The sequence below is a fragment of the Myotis brandtii genome, unplaced genomic scaffold (genome assembly GCF_000412655.1).
Source record: "Myotis brandtii unplaced genomic scaffold, ASM41265v1 scaffold624, whole genome shotgun sequence".
In the NCBI taxonomy this organism is placed as follows: Eukaryota; Metazoa; Chordata; class Mammalia; order Chiroptera; family Vespertilionidae; genus Myotis; species Myotis brandtii.
In genome coordinates, this window is record NW_005370385.1 from 1131412 (window position 1) to 1149816 (window position 18405).

The following is an 18405-nucleotide window of genomic DNA, read 5'->3' on the forward strand; positions in this document are numbered from 1 at the left end:
ATCGGAAAACACATATATAATTACATATTGTTTTTGTGATTAATCACTATGCTTTAATTATGTTCAGTTTGTAACAATGAAAGTACATCCTGCATATCAGATATTTACATGACGATTCATAACAGTAGCAACATTACAGTTACGAAGTAGCAACGAAAATAATTTTATGGTTGGAGGTCACCACAACATGAGGAACTGTATTTAAGGGTCGCGGCATTAGGAAGGTTGAGAACCACTGTCCTAGACCATCTTATGCCCTTCCCGGCTCTAGTTACTGTGACACCTGTCGCCCAGTGTTTTTATCCCGTGGATCCCAGATCGATACCTCCACCAGCCTCAGCTGAGTATTCAGTTACCTGCTCGGTATCTCTGCCTGATGCATGTCACAGTCTGTCTGTCCTAGTCTTCCGCCCCCACCTCCCTTTAAAAAAGCCAGCCCAATTAAGTAAATGGCACCACATCCACCGAGTTTGGTTTTGTTAACAAGAATGATGCCTAACTGGGGCTGTCTCACTCTCCCACCCAAGTAATCAGATCCTCTCAATTTTACCTCCTAAATATGACGCTCTCAAGTGGGCCAGGCATCGGCATCTTCTCTTGAACCGTTAAGTAGCCAGATCTCTCCCAGCATCTGCTCAGGCCCCTCCGACAAGAGCTGCACTTAGGGATTTTTTTTTTTTGAAAAAGAGAGAAACATCAATGTGATAGAGAAACATTAATCAGTTGCCTCCTGTATGTTCCCCTATAGGGGATCCATCCTGCAACCTGGGGATGTGCCCTGACCAGGAGTTGAGCCACAACCCTTCAGGGCATGGGACGATGCCCAACCACCTGAGCCACACTGGCCTGGCCTTAGAGATATTTTTTAAAAACATTTACCTAGTCACCTTGTGTCCATGCTTAAAACTTCCAGTGGTTTTCCTTTGCTGGAGCCCACGTCTCTCCTGCTGTTCCCTCATGTACCTGTCTCCCCCTTGCATTTCCCTCCAGCTCTCCTTGCCTTTAAGTTCCCTCCCCCCACCCCCCCTCATTGGGTATCTGTCTCCCTCTTGCATTTCCCTCCAGCTCTCCTTGCCTTTAAGTTCCTCTAACTGCCGCGTTCCTCTGTGCCATCTGCACCTCACGCAGGCTGTTCCCTCTCCCTGGAGTGTTCTTCTCTCTCCTCCTGCCACCAGAGCTCAGCCTGTGTCACGTGCCTGGGGAAGCCTTTCCAGAGTCCCAGACAGGACGTCACGTGTGGCCTCACGAGCCCTCACAATGGCTCTGGGTTGTGAAGGAGAAATGCATTTACCCACGTTCCCTTGCCATTGAATTGTAAGCTCCGGGAGGATGGGGACTGAGAGCTTAGTGTTCACCAGGCCTCAAAGACATTGTGATGCGCGAGACTTCATGTTTAGTAAATATTTGGAGAGCGTGTGTGTGTGTATACACATATATGAGCTTTAACTTTTACTTTGCCTCTTAGGCTTAGTGCAGTTCAAAGGCCTCATGCTCTTTCTTATAAAGAATTAAGGCGTTTCTGCCCTGGCCGGTATGGCTCAGTGGTAGAGCATCCGCCTGCACACGGAAGGTCTGGTTTGATTCCCGGTCAAGGGCACGTAACTGGGTTGCAGTTTCGACCCCCAGCCTTGGTCGGGGCCATGCAGGAAGCAACCAGTCGTGTTTCTCTCACATCAATGTTTCTCTCTCTCTCTTCCCCTCCCTCCATTCCACTCTCTCTAAAAATCAATGGGAAAAATTCTCAGGTGAGGATAAACAAAAAGTAATTTTATATAATAAAAGGCTAATATGCAAATTGTCCTATAAACAAAAATTCTATATAATATAAGGCTAATATGCAAATTGTCCCCTCAACTGGGAGTTCGACCAGAGAGAGGGGCCAGCCAACCACCCAAGGCCCTTCCCCCCTGCCAGCCCTGCCCCTGATCGGCCCCCACCCCACCCCAACTGGGGGCAGGCCGGCCGGCCAATCTCCCGCATCCCCTCCCCCTGGCTGGCCTAGCCCGATCAGCCCCTGGGATGGGTCAGCCAGACCTCACCCATGCACGAATGTGTGCACCAGGCCTCTAGTAATAATAATTAAGGCCTTTCTGTTTGAGGCAATAAGAGGACATCCATTCACCTAGTTACTGTGTACTTATCACAGAGCAGGGTCACGGGGGAGGGACGGAGGAAAGGACTATGGCTTGTGTGTCTCCCATCGTAAATAGGAAGTCCAAATGTATTTATTACACCAGGGAGGGGATACCTGAAAGGCGGGAACAGGGGACGGAAGTGTGACGACTGCTTACGTGATCTGGGTAAAGTCTTAGGTCTCCCTTCTGTGGTCGACTTGTGCTGATGTGAGGAGGAAAGAGTGTAACATACCTCCAATAATAAAGGGAGGAGAGCCTTTTGGGGGAAGAAACTAATTTGGGAGCCATTGGGTTAAATTTTGGTCATTTTTTAAATCTGTTTAATTGGCTGTTTCTGCCTCTTTCTGAGCTATTTCCTGTGTCCTTGCAGTTACCTAACCTCACTGCTGTTTCTGAAGGTTGTGACTCATGCGTTTTGTTATACTTGGGTCGTTTGTAACTAACAGCGGTGGCTATCAGGAAACTGTCATCTTATAGATCATAGACCCTATTTTCCTTGAAATGCAGTGTTTACTCATTCCATGAAGACTTGTCAGGAACACCACGTCCCCATCCTCGGGTGTCTGTTTATACCTCCGTTTGGCTCTCACTTTCGCCTTGACTCTAGCTTTGGGGACAGGCCGGCCGGCCAATCTCCCACATCCCCTCCCCCTGGCTGGCCTAGCCCGATCAGCCATCCAGACCTCACCCATGCATGAATGTGTGCACCAGGCCTCTAGTAATAATAATAATTAAGGCCTTTCTGTTTGAGGCAATGAGAGGACATCCATTCATCTAGTCACTGTGTACTTATCACAGAGCAGGGTCACGGGGGAGGGACGGAGGAAAGGACTATGGCTTGTGTGTCTCCCATCGTAAATAGGAAGTCCAAATGTATTTATTACACCAGGGAGGGGATACCTGAAAGGCGGGAACAGGGGACGGAAGTGTGACGACTGCTTACGTGATCTGGGTAAAGTCTTAGGTCTCCCATCTGTGGTCGACTTGTGCTGATGTGAGGAGGAAAGAGTGTAACCTACCTCCAGTAATAAAGGGAGGAGAGCCTTTTGGGGGAAGAAACTAATTTGGGAGCCATTGGGTTAAATTTTGGTCATTTTTTAAATCTGTTTAATTGGCTGTTTCTGCCTCTTTCTGAGCTATTTCCTGTGTCCTTGCAGTTACCTAACCTCACTGCTGTTTCTGAAGGTTGTGACTCATGCGTTTTGTTATACTTGGGTCGTTTGTAACTAACAGCGGTGGCTATCAGGAAACTGTCATCTTATAGATCATAGACCCTATTTTCCTTGAAATGCAGTGTTTACTCATTCCATGAAGACTTGTCAGGAACACCACGTCCCCATCCTCGGGTGTCTGTTTATACCTCCGTTTGGCTCTCACTTTCGCCTTGACTCTAGCTTTGGGGTGTGCCCCCCCTTTAAGTCTCAGATGTAGTTAGAGCCATTGTTGTTAAGGGCGTGAGTCAGACTCAGGTCGGAGTCCTGTTTCTTCTACTTAACTGTGAGACCTGGGGCAAGTGATTTCCAACCGCACCTTCTTCGTGTGGAAGTGGGGAGAAATAACAGTACCTGGCTGGTAGGGTTACATGTCGGTCGAGTAACATGAGCATGGCGCTCACTGCAGTACCTGCCCCCGGAGTGTTCGCCGTGAATGTGACCACGATAGTGACTGAAGAAAGGACCGGAAAGGCGGCTCAGCAAACACGTGAAGTCAGCGTCACCATGAGTGCGCTGGCCAGTCACAGCCGCCCATCCAGGGGTAGGTTCAGTGTCCACACGGCCAGACCTTCCCGCGTGAATATATTGTGCCCGTCCAGGCGGCAGCATTTGTGATGGGCTGTTGATCCGTCCGCATTCCTCAGAATCTCCTGTGAGAAAGGTGGTGTCATCCCCACTTGACAAATGAAGAAATTCACTCCAAGGGATTGTGTGATTTGCTCAAGGTCACGCTGAAGGTGCTGGCAATTCTGACCCAGGTTTGGTCTAGATCTGCCCGCTTCCCTTCTACGCTCGCTCCTGGGAACCCGATGCCCGGAGCCCCCCGTGGAGAAGGCTGGCTCCTTCCCACCTGACGCGCTTGAAGAAAGGGCCGCGGCCTGCGGGCTTATAAAGGAAGCGCCTGTTGCAGCATCTTACTCTGCACGTCGTTGTATCATATTTTGATTTGAAATCCTAATTCTTCACGGTGCTTCCTCATGTTATGGGACGTGGCGCGCTGTATTTGGGGTAGCCAGAGGCCCAGAGCACAAGGGTTTATCATATTGCTAAGCCCCAAGATGTGCAGGCGTTTGTGGACCTAGGTTTAGGCTCTGGTCACCTGAGATGTGTCAGTCTGAGCGAGTGAGGATACATCCTGTCGGAATCGGAAACTGCAGGGCATGGTGGGGACTTGGTGGCATCACCTGACAACTGACTGAATTTGGCTGAATTTGTGTGATTCAGGATGGTTTGCTGAATATATTCATTTATCCCTCTTCCCTCCTAAAATCCTACTGAACTGACAGCAGTCAGTAAAATCAAATATAGAATGTAGTCTCGCTGAACAAAAACAAAAGCTTAGTTCTTGGAAAAGCCCCTTAGAAATAAGAGGGGCTTCTTAATTATAAATGCAGAGATTTCGAAAATAACATTAAAAGAAACCTGTACATATCAAACTATACCAATAAATTTAAAAATCTCTCTGCCACTTTTGAATAAAGTTATAAATTTGTTTTTTCCTGGTTAATTGATTATCCCTTTGATCAATCACCATAAAAGAAATTAAAAAGTGCCCTAACCGGTTTGGCTCAGTGGATAGAGCGTCAGCCTGCGGACTCAAGGGTCCCAGGTTCGATTCCGGTCAAGGGCATGTATCTTGGTTTCGGGCACATCCCCAGGAGGGAGTGTGCAGGAGGCAGCTGATCGATGTCTCTCTCTCTCATCGATGTTTCTAACTCTCTATCCCTCTCCCTTCCTCTCTGTAAAAAATCAATAAAATATTTTTTTAAAAGAAATTAAAAAGTCATTAATTGTACACTTGAAATGGGAGAATGGTATGGATGTGACTATATCTCAATAAAGCTGTTATCTACCAAAGTCCTCACCCTTCCTCTGCCCATGCCAAAGAGGCCTGATACTCCGCCTGTCGGTGGTGAGTTCTGTAAACCCTACGGCAAGCATGTCAAACTCGAGGCCCACAGGTCACATGTGGCCCACACAAATATTTTTGTGGCCCAGCCAATGTAACGGTATATAAGAAACATTTTAATAAAAATTTCGTAACTTAATTTTACAATATCCTGTTATACATAATTATTAATAACGAACTACAACGTTTGTTAATGACTGATTACTATCATCGTATTGCATCCATTTCCCTTACGCGCAGGCGCACTATTTCTCTCCACTAATATTAGCAGCGAATATTTTAGCAGCCGATGGCCACGTCATTAGTCTTGGACTGACTTGTTTGGTGTGCGCAACAGGAAATATTTCGCTTTCAGAGTACAAGAAAAATAGGTTTACTTGCGTGACGCTTATTAATTAGTGCAGTTATTTGGTGTCTGGTAAGTTAATGTTCAAGACAAAATATTAATTTTTATTAAAATGTTCTATTCTATGTTAATGACTCATTTATTTCAGCCCTTTGTATTCAGCATGTCTCTGTAAAATAAGCCTACGTTTCTTTGGAAATTGAAGCTTTTGTTTTTTGGTGGCCACATAAACTTACACCTGTTTATTTGGCCGGGTTAGCCTTTGAGTCTGACATGCTTGCCCAGGAACAGTTAATGCCTCCGTTGTTTGCGTTGTGTTAGGGCACAGGGAAGGCCAGCAGCTTCCCAGCTCACTGTGTGAGCCCAGCTTGGTCCTGACATCAAAATCAGATGCCAGCACACGGGGAAGAAAACAAGTGAGTAACCTGTTCGGAGGATGGGTCCAACGCCCACATGAACATCAGCACAGTGAGCCATGCTGTGTGAGCGAGCAAGGTTTGTCCGAGAAATGCAAGAAGGCTCCGGTGTTAAGAAACCCCCCAAGGAAGGCATGCCCGCAGATTGAAGGAGAGAAACCTCTGGGCATCCCAGTGATACTGGAACAGCAATGGATAAAATTCAGTGTACGCTCCTGTGACGAAATCCGCCATCAGCTCGAGAGAGGCGGCGGCTTCTTCCCGTTGCTGCAAGCGCATTGCCTGAGGGCCGGGCAGTGTGGCTCCTGGCATTGTCTTTGCCCAGGGGTCCTACTCCCCTGACCTGCCTGGTGCTCGGAGCTTCAGCCCTGTGAGCTGACCTTGTCCTCGTTGTTGCAGCTCAGTATTTGGGTCTGTTTCCTGAAAAAGAGGGAACATGGGCTGTGATGGAGGCTGCAGTCGTGTGGTCCCTAGAATTCCACACGAAGCCATTTAAAACTCCGCTGGGAGTCACGTGTAATTTCACGGGCACTGCTTTGTCTGTCTGAGACATTCCTTGGGCATCTCTTGCAGCTCCTTGAAATACCTCCCTGGGGAATGTGTGCCTTTACTTACTTACACTTTTCCTTCTTTTCTCTTACCTCTTTGCCCCTAATCTGGAAAAGTATATGCATTTTCCTCTTCAGTGGACAGGAAATGCAAAAAGCATGGAAAGGGGAACGAAAGCATTTTATTTATTCTGCTGCCTTGTAAGTCCTTTCAATTATAGTTAAGCTTTGACTTTGTGAATATTCCTGTTTCTAAGCACTTTAGGAAAGTTTACACGAGTTTAATCTTTTCCGTATACTTTTTAAAAAAATGTTATTGATTTCAGAGAGGAAGGGAGAGGGACAGAGAGATAGAAACATCAATGATGAGAGAGAATCATTGATCGGCTGCCTCCTGCACGCCCCCACTGAGGATCGAGCCTGCAACCCATTGAACTGTGATTTCCTGGTTCATGGGTCAACACTCAACCACTGAGCACACTGACCAGGCTTCTCCATATACTTTTAACTTCCATGTCCCCCTTTTTTATTTATTTATATTTTTTAATCCTCACCTGAGGATATATTTTCCATTACTTTTCGGACAGGGAGGGAGGGAGTGGATAGAGAAACATTGATGTGAGAGAGACACATTGACTGGTTGCCTCCCACAGGCACACCAACTGGGTGGGGAGCAAACCTGAAACCCAGGTACGTGCTCTTGACCAGGAATCAAACCCACAACCCTTCAGTGCGCAGGCCTATGCTCTAACCACTGATCCACACCGTCCAGGGCCCATGGTCCTCTTTTTTGCCTCTTTCTTGCTCAACTGTTTGAAATGGTTTTCTAAAAGAAAAGATACTATATGCAATAGTAAAATTGTGTTCCTAAATGTGGAATAAAGTATGAAAGATAATTTTTAAAATAACTAACATATTGATAATCTTTAAAAAAAGATTTTGTTTTAAAATTAAACCCTAAAAGAAATTTTTTTAATGAAATTAAGCCCTGTGGCTAGCCGCCGTTTCACAGCAGCAGGAGTTGAGCAAAGTGAGCAGTTACTTACTGTTCTGTACTCAGAGGCTTTAATTATGCTCTTTGACTTGAAATCTCCGGGGTCCGAGTTCACTGGGGCGCTTGCCCAGAGAGAGCAGAATTAAATCCCTGTGCTTCCTTCCGAAGGCAGCGTCATTACGGAGTCAGGTTTATTGAACCCAGCGCTGCTGTTTCCTGTCCCCTCCCTCGGGGGAGCGTGTCCCTCTGCATCCTGTGGGCAATGGCAGCCGGCGCTCGGGCGCACCAGCCCCTCCTCCTGCTCTCGTCCTCTCTGTCCCCTCCCTCCGTCTCGTCTTCCTCAGATGAACAAATGGTCGGTGGCAGTCTGTTCTGTTCCTTTTCATTCAAACCACACCATCTTAGGACACATTTTTTTTTTACAGGTTTTAAATTAAAATTCAGTGTACATGGTTTTGAGAAAAAGTCATTTATGACTGTAAAGTTGTTTTGCTGTATTTTCAGGTTTTTAAAATATGTTTACAATAGTGTGAACATTTTAAGGTCTTCAGTAGTTTCATTCCATTTAATTACATGTTTTTGTCCAATAGAAAAAAGCTTCAATATAAAATATACCTGCAGATACTGTTAAAGCTTTAGATCAATGCTGTTTTGCTTTAACAAAAAATGATGGTGCATTTCCATAGATGCATTATTTCTGTGACTAAAACATCCCTTTCCAACCCTGCAATCTTACAAAGATCTATAAATAAAGTCTCTTTACTGGTCATTAAATCTAGAACCACTAGTATTCTTTTGAACGCCTGTACATTGTTTTTCCCTCTGAGGTTAGAAATGTAATACAGGAATCTCGGACTCATACTTGGCCGTCTGCATTTACTAGTGTGTCTGCCAGTGACATGCAGGTCAGCAGGCCTGAGGCTGGGTTGGCACCCAGGAGGACCTTGCTGAGTGCCCGGCCACTGCTTTGGAAAGCTGCATTCTAAAGGAAGACCTGGTGTTAGTACAAGGCAGACGACTCCAAACGTGAGTGGTTCACAAAGCTCTAGTGGAAATGTCAAAACTGGGGCAATTCCTTGTGACTTCAGGGTCTTCAGGAAGGTCTTGTGGGCATTTGAACTGAACTTTGAGGGTGTAGTCATTTCCTGAGGCCACCGTTGCATATCCTCTGGAGGCCCTCAGGAAGAACTCTGCCCCAGGCCTCTCTCGGCTTTTGTGGTTGCCCATAGCTCCTGGTGTCCTTGGCTTGTGGCTGCATCACTCTGATCTCTGCTTCCATCTTCCCAGAGCCAGCTCCTCTGGGTCTGTCTGTGTGTTCTCCTCTTCTCTCTTTGGTCATTGGATTTAGGGCCCAGCCTAACCCAGGATGAGCTCATCTCAAGATTCTTACTTTAATTATCAGAGACCTTTATAACAAATAAGGTCTCCTTCCGACATGCCAGGAGGAGATAGCTCTTCAACCCACTACAGAAAGGCAAGTGGGATGGGGAGGCGCTGTTCTCGAGGAGAGGCCAGCATGCACACAGCAGACACGGGAACAAGGGTCACATTCCCAAAGGAAGTATCGATGGTAAGGTTCCTAGGGGATGTGATGGGTTAGAGTTCGATTCCTAGAAACATGAAATGATGAGTGTGTGTGTGTGTGTGTGTGTGTGTGTGTGTGTGGCGGGTGGGGGGGGTGCTTTGAGGGTGTAGTAGTGGGACCTGTCAGGAATTACTGAGCCAAGGGTGGTATGTAGTCAGATCTTTTAGAAAGAAAAATGTGTATTAATCGCTTGCATTTAAACTTTGGTGTGGCATTTTCAAGTTGTTTTGTTAACCTTTGCAAATTAAACACTTTACCACATATTTTCTACTTCCCAAAGGCACTCTTTAGCAGCTCCCTTGAACAATGATGTTGGGTTAGCATATTATTATTGGAAGGGTAGTGAGATTTCATGTCATTCCACAAACAGCCTCCTCTGGTAGACCAGTAACTCAGGTGCCAATAGAATACTCTGTAATTATGCTTCTACCCAGTGAGCTATAAAATAACAAAAGAATGGAACGTTGTGATACTATCTTAACCCCAGTTACCTGCTGAATAATGAGAATGTGAACTTCGTGCCTGCTCAGGAATTCTATAATGCATTCCAAACAACCTGTTATTGTTGAAAGGTTTTGTTGTCTTTTCTTTTTGGTTGAACTCCAGATCACTCTAGTTTTCACTATTTCTGTGTATTTTTCCCTTCAAGTGAATGTGTGTGTCCTCAGCCTTGACTCAACAAAGGCTTCATCGTAATGTAAGTCACACAGACGAAGCCCTAATGTCAGAAAGCTATACTTTGTGTAGAGAAGCAATGACATTTTAGAATATTTTACCTTCTTTTCCTGACTTAAATGTTGACGCTTTTGTTATTGATGTTGTTTTATTACATTAATAACAATCTGTTCATACTGAGAACCAAAATAAATTTTGTTGTAATTTGTTTTACATATTTAACATTTTGCTTTTGCCTTGTTGAGTCAAGCTTTCTACATTTAAGAAAAGTATTGTACAACCTCCTCGAGCCCCAGAACCCCAGTCTAATCCTGAGAAAAACATCAGCCATGGGCGAGGGACGTCCTCCCAGGACCCGCCCAGCCCTCTTCAGAAGGCCCCGGGCCCCCACACAAGGAAGGTCTGCGAGGCCGTCACAGCCACAGGAGCTGTTCGGGAGACGGACGTGGCTGAACGCTATGTGCTGTCCTGGGGAGATTAAAAACGAAGGAAATCTGAGTCACGGATGGATTTCTGTTAATAATTAGTCCACTATTATTTTATCGGTTCATTAGTTGTAACAAATGTAAGACGTCAGTGATGGAGGAGACCTGGCTCTCACTGTTGGGGGGCTGGTGGATGCCCGGGGAGCCCCACTCCCACACCACTCTCCCTTCCTGAGGACACACCTACAGAGGACCCAGAGGCCCAGCCCCCAGCAGGTCCCTGCTGACGTGGAGGCTGCAGGTACGAGCAGGGGAGGACGTGGGAGAAGTCAAAGTCAGGGCAGACTTGGAGGAACTCGGAGTGTGCTCCACACTTACACCCACACCCGTCAGCGGAGGGGAGCGCCCTGCCGGCGTGCGCACCACCTCTGACCAGTCCTCACGTAGGACTGGGTTATAGCTCAGAGTATGGAGTAAACGTCATGCGTCCACATTGAGGCAGACAGACAGAAGCTCCTGCAGTATGGAAGGAGGGAGAGAGTACAGTGGAGACAGCTTCTACCTGAGCCAGGGGAGCCAGGGAGGAGTCATGCTGACAGCAGGTGCACCCTCGACGTAGTGGGATGAGGGGGTGTTCTACCTGCAGTCTTCCTCCCAGCACACAGCCCCACGGTTGAGATCATGAGAGCCAAGCTACAGACTATGTGCCCAATACCCCTCTAAACGGTCAAGGTCATCAAAAACAAGGTCTGGCAGCTGTGACTATCTGGGGGAACAAGGAGCTGGTGACTAAATGTGCCCTCCTGTTTGGGATCCTGGATCCGATAAAGGGCATTAGGGAAATTAAGGGAATCCAACAAAGTGTGAACTTTAATGATAACGTGTCAGTGTTGTCCGTTAGTTGTGATAAATGTGCCACAGTAATATCAGAGGTTCACTTCAGGGGGAACCTGGTGTGGGGTTGGGGTGTACCGGGAACCAATTCATTATCACAGCTTTTCTCTAAATCTAAAGTTGTTTAAAATGTTTATTTAAATATTTTTCAAAAATCAACAGAGGAATTAAAATGTACCTTAAAAATTTGTTTGACACTAAACTTAGAGTTTAAAATACAAAAAGTTTGAGACTTTCTATAGTATTTTAAGATTTTATCTCATATCGAGATATTATCATCTGTAATATGTGTGTTCCTTTTATGAAAGGGCGTGATTCAGTTAGTGAACAAAATATCTTGTAAAGTCTCCTTTCTGGGTGATGGATTATTACGTTTTATTATATTAGTTTCCTCTGATCTCATTCATTTGAACTTCAGGGGTGTGGGTGTGGCCGGCAACGTGTAACTTACATATTCGCTGAGAGGATGCTTGACTGTCTGCACAGTCCCCGCTGAGCAGGCGGCAAGGAAACGGCACGTGTCACAGCAGGGCAGTCACGTCCTTGGCGAGGGGGGCACAGCAGTCACGTCCTTGGCGAGAGGGGCACAGCAGTCTCGTCCTTGGCCAGGGGGGCACAGCAGTCGCGTCCTTGGCGAGAGGGGCATAGCAGTCGCGTCCTTGGCCAGGGGGGCTCAGCGTGCAGGGACGGTCAGAACTGCCTGTGCAGCTGTTCTGAGAGCGCCTGTGCTTCAGTTCTTCCCCATGCGAGACTCCCGTTTTCCCATAGATCCGTGTTTCAGGGAACATGGGAACACACAGACTTAACTTCATCGTCCATTTTCCAACTGCCACTCTCATCTATAGTGGCCAGATTATTATGACCACCCCATCAGTACTTCGTTGGGCCACCTTTTGCCTTCAATACTGTGGCGATTCTTCTTGAGTCAATGCCAAGTGGAACGACGGAACGACCAGTCACTATGATTCGTACTGCGGTGGCCAACCAGCCCAATCGGGGCCCTGATTAGCCCCCCAACCTCCCGCAGCCCCTCAGGGCCAACCTCCGGCCAGCCAACCTCCCATGTCCCTCCCCCACCCCAGTTGGCCCGGCCCCAATCAGCCCCCATCAGGGCGGTCGGCAGGACCACACCCGTGCACGAATTCATGCACTGGGCCTCTAGTTCATTCATAAACTGCGCATTTGCCCTGGGTCATGCCCGCGATGCTGTTGTGACGGTTGATGTCTCTCCTCCATTTGGGCATCATCCAGAGGGGCCCCTGGCCTCTAGCACAGCGGAAGTGTTGGTAGCAAGGCCTTGCCTACATCCAAGTTCTCTTATTTCATTATCTCTGCCCGGGTCATTCCTTGGCAGCCTCCTAACCAAAGCAGGCAGGAGTGATTCTTACAACAAGACAGCCTGAAGCCTGTGCACAGTCCGACTGACAGGTCTCCCGCAGCCGCGACTCTCACTGCACAGAGCTGCCACCTGCTTACTGACACGCCCTATTCTGACTGTTTCCTTCCCTGGCTCACTTCCCCTGTCCTCAGGGTCAGCTTTGGGAGAACCCACACTAAGATCCTATGCAATAAATATTGACTGAATTAATGTACTAGATGAGTAAGATCCCGATCATTCAAAGTATCCAGGAAAGGAAAGACTATTAGAGCTTACAATCACTATGAACGAGACATACAGTGCTGATTGGTAAGAAGTGCATAGCAGTGGTTCTCAACCTTCTGGCCCTTTAAAACAGTTCCTCATGTTGTGACCCAACCATAAAATTATTTTTGTTGCTACTTCATAACTAATTTTGCTACTGTTATGAATCGTAATGTAAATATCTGATATGCAGGATGGTCTTAGGCGACCCCTGTGAAAGGGTCGTTCGACCGCCAAAGGGGTCGCGACCCACAGGTTGAGAACCGCTGGCATAAAGGATGCTGTATGTACTAGTATTCAGAGGAGGAGGCCATTGTCCACCTCTTTCCTCACCCACTGGCTCAGGGTGCTCACCACCTAGCCAGGCACCCTCCCTCTCTGCCAGCATGTGAGCTGGGAGGGCAGGGACCATGTCTGCCATGTTCATCTTTGTTCCCAACAGCAGGGACAGTGCCTAGCAGACAGCAGTGCCCCACAGGTATCTGCCGGCCACGCCCGGCCATGAGCAGATGCAGCCGCTTAGTCTCCACGAGGAGCTGCAGTCTTGGACCGGTTGAAATCCCACTGTGCTCACTTCTAACTGTCCGACTTCGGGCCACTTACTTCGCTTCCGTGAGCCTCAGTTTGCTCATGTGAAAGTGAAGAAATGAAGGCATCGCCCTCCAAGGTTGTTACATAAATTCAACAAGGTAATTCAATGTAACATCTGGTATTACAGTGCGAAGATGCTTGTTCCATAGTGAGCACATAGACGGCGTCTGAGGTTGGGTTGAAATTGGAGAATAAAAGGCAAAGAAGGATAAGTTAAAGCAGATTGAATTCAAGCAAGTGAGATTAAGGACAGTAGGGGACCCGGTAGGGAGCTGTTTGCCTGGACCTGAGCACAGGGTGTGGGAAACAGGTTACAGGGAAGCCGGATCACTGAGGCCCCTGGGCCGGACCAAGACGCGGGACTTGGTGCACGAGCAGGAGGGGAGACAGTTGAGGAGGGGCTGTCCAGGGGCTGATGGGATGATGCCGTTAGGATTATAGTGCCCGGAAGAGAGGTCAGAATTGAACACAGGCTTGGCAGAGGTTCACCTAGCTGATCATGAAGTTGGCAGTCAGTACACACTGTTCCCCCCAGTAGGAAATGTAAGAACATCAAGCGTCCTTCCACAGCGAAAGGACTTCGGTTAGTTTTATGTGGTCGTCTACGTCTTCCCACACTGCACGGATCGCGGTGGGCTCCGTAGAGCGTCACAGAGTCCTGGAGATGCCCACTGAGCTGAGCCGTGGAGACAGGCTGGGAGTTAGGTCACTGCAGGCCGGGGCAGGAGGGCCATCATCCCCGAGAAGAGCACAGCTTTGGACTCAAGAGGCATCTGGGTTCAAATTCTGGCTCCACAATTTCTCCGTCACGTCCATGGGCTGAGGGTAGTGAAGGAGGAGTTAACTGCGCTGAGAAGAGATGGGAAAGTATTCCAGGCCGAGAACCCAGCCGTCGAAGCCCCTGCCAAAGCAGAGGGCATGACATTGAGGAGGGACTAAGGGAAGACCTGGTGGCTGGAGGAAGTCCTGCGGGGATGGGGGCCAGGCCTTTCCGGGCAGAGCCTCCTAGGCTGCGTCGGAATTCTTTTTTCTGAAGTCCTTGGGAGCCATTGAGTTCTCAGCAGAGGGCTGATGTGGTTAGATTTGCGTCTGACAAAACCGTTCTGGATGCCACGTGGGCAGCTGGAAAGGGAACAAGATGGAAAGCAGAGACCAGTTAGGAAGTCGGGGTATTTATGTCAGATTGAGGGCGGTGGCCATGGAGGTAGAGGGAAACAGGTGGGTTTAAGGGAGAACTGGGTGACAGCCTGGCCGGTTTGGCTCAGGGGATAGAGCATCAGCCTATGGACCAAAGGGTCCTGGGTTTGATTCCTGTCAAGGGCACATACCTTGGTTGGGTTGCAGGTTCCTCCCCAGCCCGGACCCTGGTCAGGGAGCGTGGAGGAGGCAACCAATCAATGTGTTTCTCTCACATCGATGTTTCTCTCTGTCTTTCCCTCTCTCTTCCACTCTCTCTAAAAATCAATGGAAAAATATCCTCGGGTGAGGATTTAAAAAAAAGAGAGAGATAGATTTGGGTGATAAATTGAAGGCGAAGGTGGCGATATGATGAGGATGCTGCCTGGATTTCTGTGTCATTGGTCGGGTGGCGGTGCCACTCTCTTACCTAATAAATGCGCTGTGAACCCCCACAATACACTGTCGTCCCTTTTGTCAGCTGTCAGCTAACTTTTACCAGTTAACTGCCACGCGTCCAAAACGGAAACCATCCCCATTCCTTCCATATGCGCTGGAATATTTGCGAATTTTCTTTACAAACCCAGAGATGTCACTAGCAAGTCTGATTTTAAAGTTGGGCGACCAGAGTTGATACGCGAGGTTTGCGGCTATAGGCGCGCGTGGCGTGTGGGGAAGGCCGCCGCTTGCGTCTGTAGATGTCTAGGGCGTACAGTGGGTTCACAGAGACTAAATAAGAAAGGTGTGCATTTGTCCAGCGTGCTTTTGTGTGGGTCCATACTTCCATATGATATTTTCATAAATGGTACCTTCGTGTGAAATGAAATTAATTTTCTGTTCACTGCCAGTGTGTAGAAATACAATAGCGTGTTCTTTGTTTATTAACTCTGCCTTCTGTGACTTTGCTGAACTCTGTTTACTAAAGATCTGGGAACTTTTTTGTAGTCTTTGGTACTTTCTCCGTAGAAAGTCATAGACTATAAATAAAAACAGTTTTGCTTTTTCCTTTTCAATCTGCGTGCTTTGTGTTTTTTCTTGCCTTCGGGCGCCAGCGAGGCCCTCCAGCCCGGCGTTGCGTCAGCGGAGTGAACACCCACATCTTCTCCTCACTCTCACAGGGAAAACGTCCCACATTTCCCATTAAGTCCATCAGCAGTAGGTTTTCCATACGTACTCTGCGTCCCTTCGAGGGAGTTCTTTATGATTACTGATATTTGCCCTTTTTTTTTCGTTCCTTCTTAGCAGAAGACTCGGAAAGTGGCGTTTACATGCGATTCATGAGGTCACACAAGTGTTACGACATCGTCCCAACCAGTTCAAAGCTCGTTGTCTTTGATACTACATTACAAGTAAGTGTGCCCGGCTTTTGGGAGTTGTTGGCGTGTTATGGGGATGGCTACCTTGTGAGGTCATTTCAGTCCGAAAATACCCGCAGACACGTACTGGGGCCTCGCCACGCCGGCGCTGTGCCGAGGTTCTGTCTGGGTTCCTCATCGTCATGGCAGCCTCAGGGGGAACGTGCGGTCACTGTCCTCTTCCTGCGGAGAAGGAAACACAGTTCTGAGTGGAAGAGCTTAAGTCACCAACTGAAACCACAGATTCTAGAATGTAAGATCCTGGTCCACAGAGCGGGCGAGGATGGGGTCTGGACCGCAGTCTGTGTGGGATGCACACCTCCCTCAGTGTGTCAGGTGTTTAATTTTTTATTTAGTAGAATATGTCACAAGTTAATTGGAAATAACACTGGTGAAAAAGGAAAAAAATACTGTGGTGGGTAATCTCCTGAGGAACTTTATTGATCTCTTTTAGCAGAAAATTTAAACCTGCCCTTTTTGGTATTAAAACTGTGCTTTTTACAGCTCATTTTATACCAATATGACTATGGAAAAGTGCTAAATACGACATTCAGTGTAATAGCAAATGCCCCCGTACACGCATGTCTGCGTTTAGCGGCCTATGACACGCGTCTTTGCCGAGGAGGGTTGTCTTCGGTTGTGTTCTCCCCAGAAGTAGCGGCAGAGCCAGAAATTCCTGGGAATCGCACTTTATTAGGGTCCTTCCCAGGAGATTCCCTACGGGCTGGGGAGCCTGGGAAGGCGGAAGCCTGCAGGTCAGATCTCAGACAAAGGCCCCAGGAGGGCGCTGCACTGACTCGAGGCAGCAGGCCAAGGGTGAGGGTCAGGTGTCCCCTCTGTCCTGGGAGGGGTGTGCCCAGGCTCTGCCCGCTCTGCCTGTGCTCTGGGTCCGCGCCCCGCCCGCCCCAGCCTGGTCTGTGTCGCTCCAGCAGCTCACCCGCCCCAGGCCTTCTTCAGAGGACACCTGGGCTCCGGGGCCACCCTGCCTGCATTCCTTCTCGGGAATGTGAGAACGGCCTTGTTCTCCTTGCGTTTTATTTCCCAGCTGGTTTTGATTAGCATCTAGAAATACAACTGATTTTTGTAAATTGACCTGATTTGTATCTTACAATTTTGCTAAATTCTCTTACCAGGGACCCTTTAATGATCCTCTAGACCCCAAAGAGGAGTGCAAACACTGTTAGAGTAGGAACATAACGGACAGTAGCTCTAGAGGTGTGGTCTCTACCACTGTACCTACAGATTTCAGGAGTCAAAGAACTAGAAAGTCTAATTCCCCAGCTCACCCGCTGCCACCCCCAAAGGCTCACTTCTCCAAGGACCCGGGTCCTGACCGCTGGTTTCCCGCCACCAGAAGAATGACAGCCACCACGGCCTGCATCTGCTCTCACTCAGCTTCTCCCTCACCAGGAAACTATCTTTCTCCTGAGTTTAGAATTTAGCCAAAGTGAGTAATACATGAACAATGCAGGGCCAGCCTGCCGCGAGGAACGTCCGTAGACCAGCGGTTCCCAGGAGCCCCTCCCACCCAGGCTCTGGGTGTGGACGGGGAGAGGAGGTGACGCAGCTGGCACCAGCGCAGGAGCAGGAGGCGTGGCTGGGCAGCTCCTTACTCTCCGGGCCTGTGTCCCTCACTCTTTGGGCACCTGACCATGGCCAGCTGTGGCCGGACAGGTCAGATAACACCCCGTTTATGAGGACACTCAAGCTGCATGGTCACTTGGCCTTTCCTCATTCGTTGTTCGGTCTCTACCAGGGCCCAGTAGGAAGCCAGGAACCATTTCTCAGAAGGAAAAAAAATAATCTGCAGAAAAAGACAGGGTTTCCGCCATTTTCCCCCCAAATCCCTAGCATCTGCTCTATGGTGCCTGACGGGGCTTCCTTTGCGCGTATCCCTAGCTGTGACTCCGCTGGTCGTGGGCCGCGTGGACCAGGAGCCTGCACTTGCTGCAGAGGGTATTCCTGCTCTGGTCCCTCTGAGAACAGCGGGCGCGTCAGCAAATGCGTCGGAGCAGCCGCTCAGGTCAGTGCGTGTCGCTTCCAGAAGCCCAGATGGGTGGCCCGCAGGCCATGTGCAGAGCGGCCACTCGGACTTTCCAGAGGGCGTCTGACACTCCGGCCAGCGCCTCCCACTCTGGGTGGCAGGTGTCTCGTGAGGCATCTGAGGTGTTGTTGCTTCCTGCACATCGATCCAGTGAGCAGGCCCACGCAGACTGCTTGGGGCCTGGAGAGACAGTGTGTCCCCGAGACACCACGCCCGGATGCCGCTGCAGTTGGCCCTCAGGTGATCAAGTGGACAGTTCCCCGGAGTCACTCAGGAGGACGCAGTCACAGAGCAGTTTAATGGGGGTCTTCAGGGTGGACTTCCCCTCCTTGAGGGCAGAATGTCTGCCTGAGTGAGGTGCTATTTTTCTGCAAGGCATTTGTCTGCCCCTCCACCCCCACTGTATTTATTCAGTCATTTATAGCAGTATAGGTGCGTGGAGATATATACATGCAC

At 48.6% G+C, this 18405-nt stretch overlaps 1 protein-coding gene across 1 annotated transcript in view; it reads left to right on the plus strand.

The window, feature by feature from the left end:
* The window catches only part of PRKAG2 (protein kinase, AMP-activated, gamma 2 non-catalytic subunit), a 231275-nt gene that overhangs the window by 184423 nt on the left and 28447 nt on the right, over nucleotides 1-18405 (plus strand). The window contains exon 6 of the mRNA XM_014528202.1: nucleotides 15777-15899. Coding sequence (XP_014383688.1) covers nucleotides 15777-15899 — 123 coding nt within the window. The remainder of the gene's footprint in view (nucleotides 1-15776; nucleotides 15900-18405) is intronic.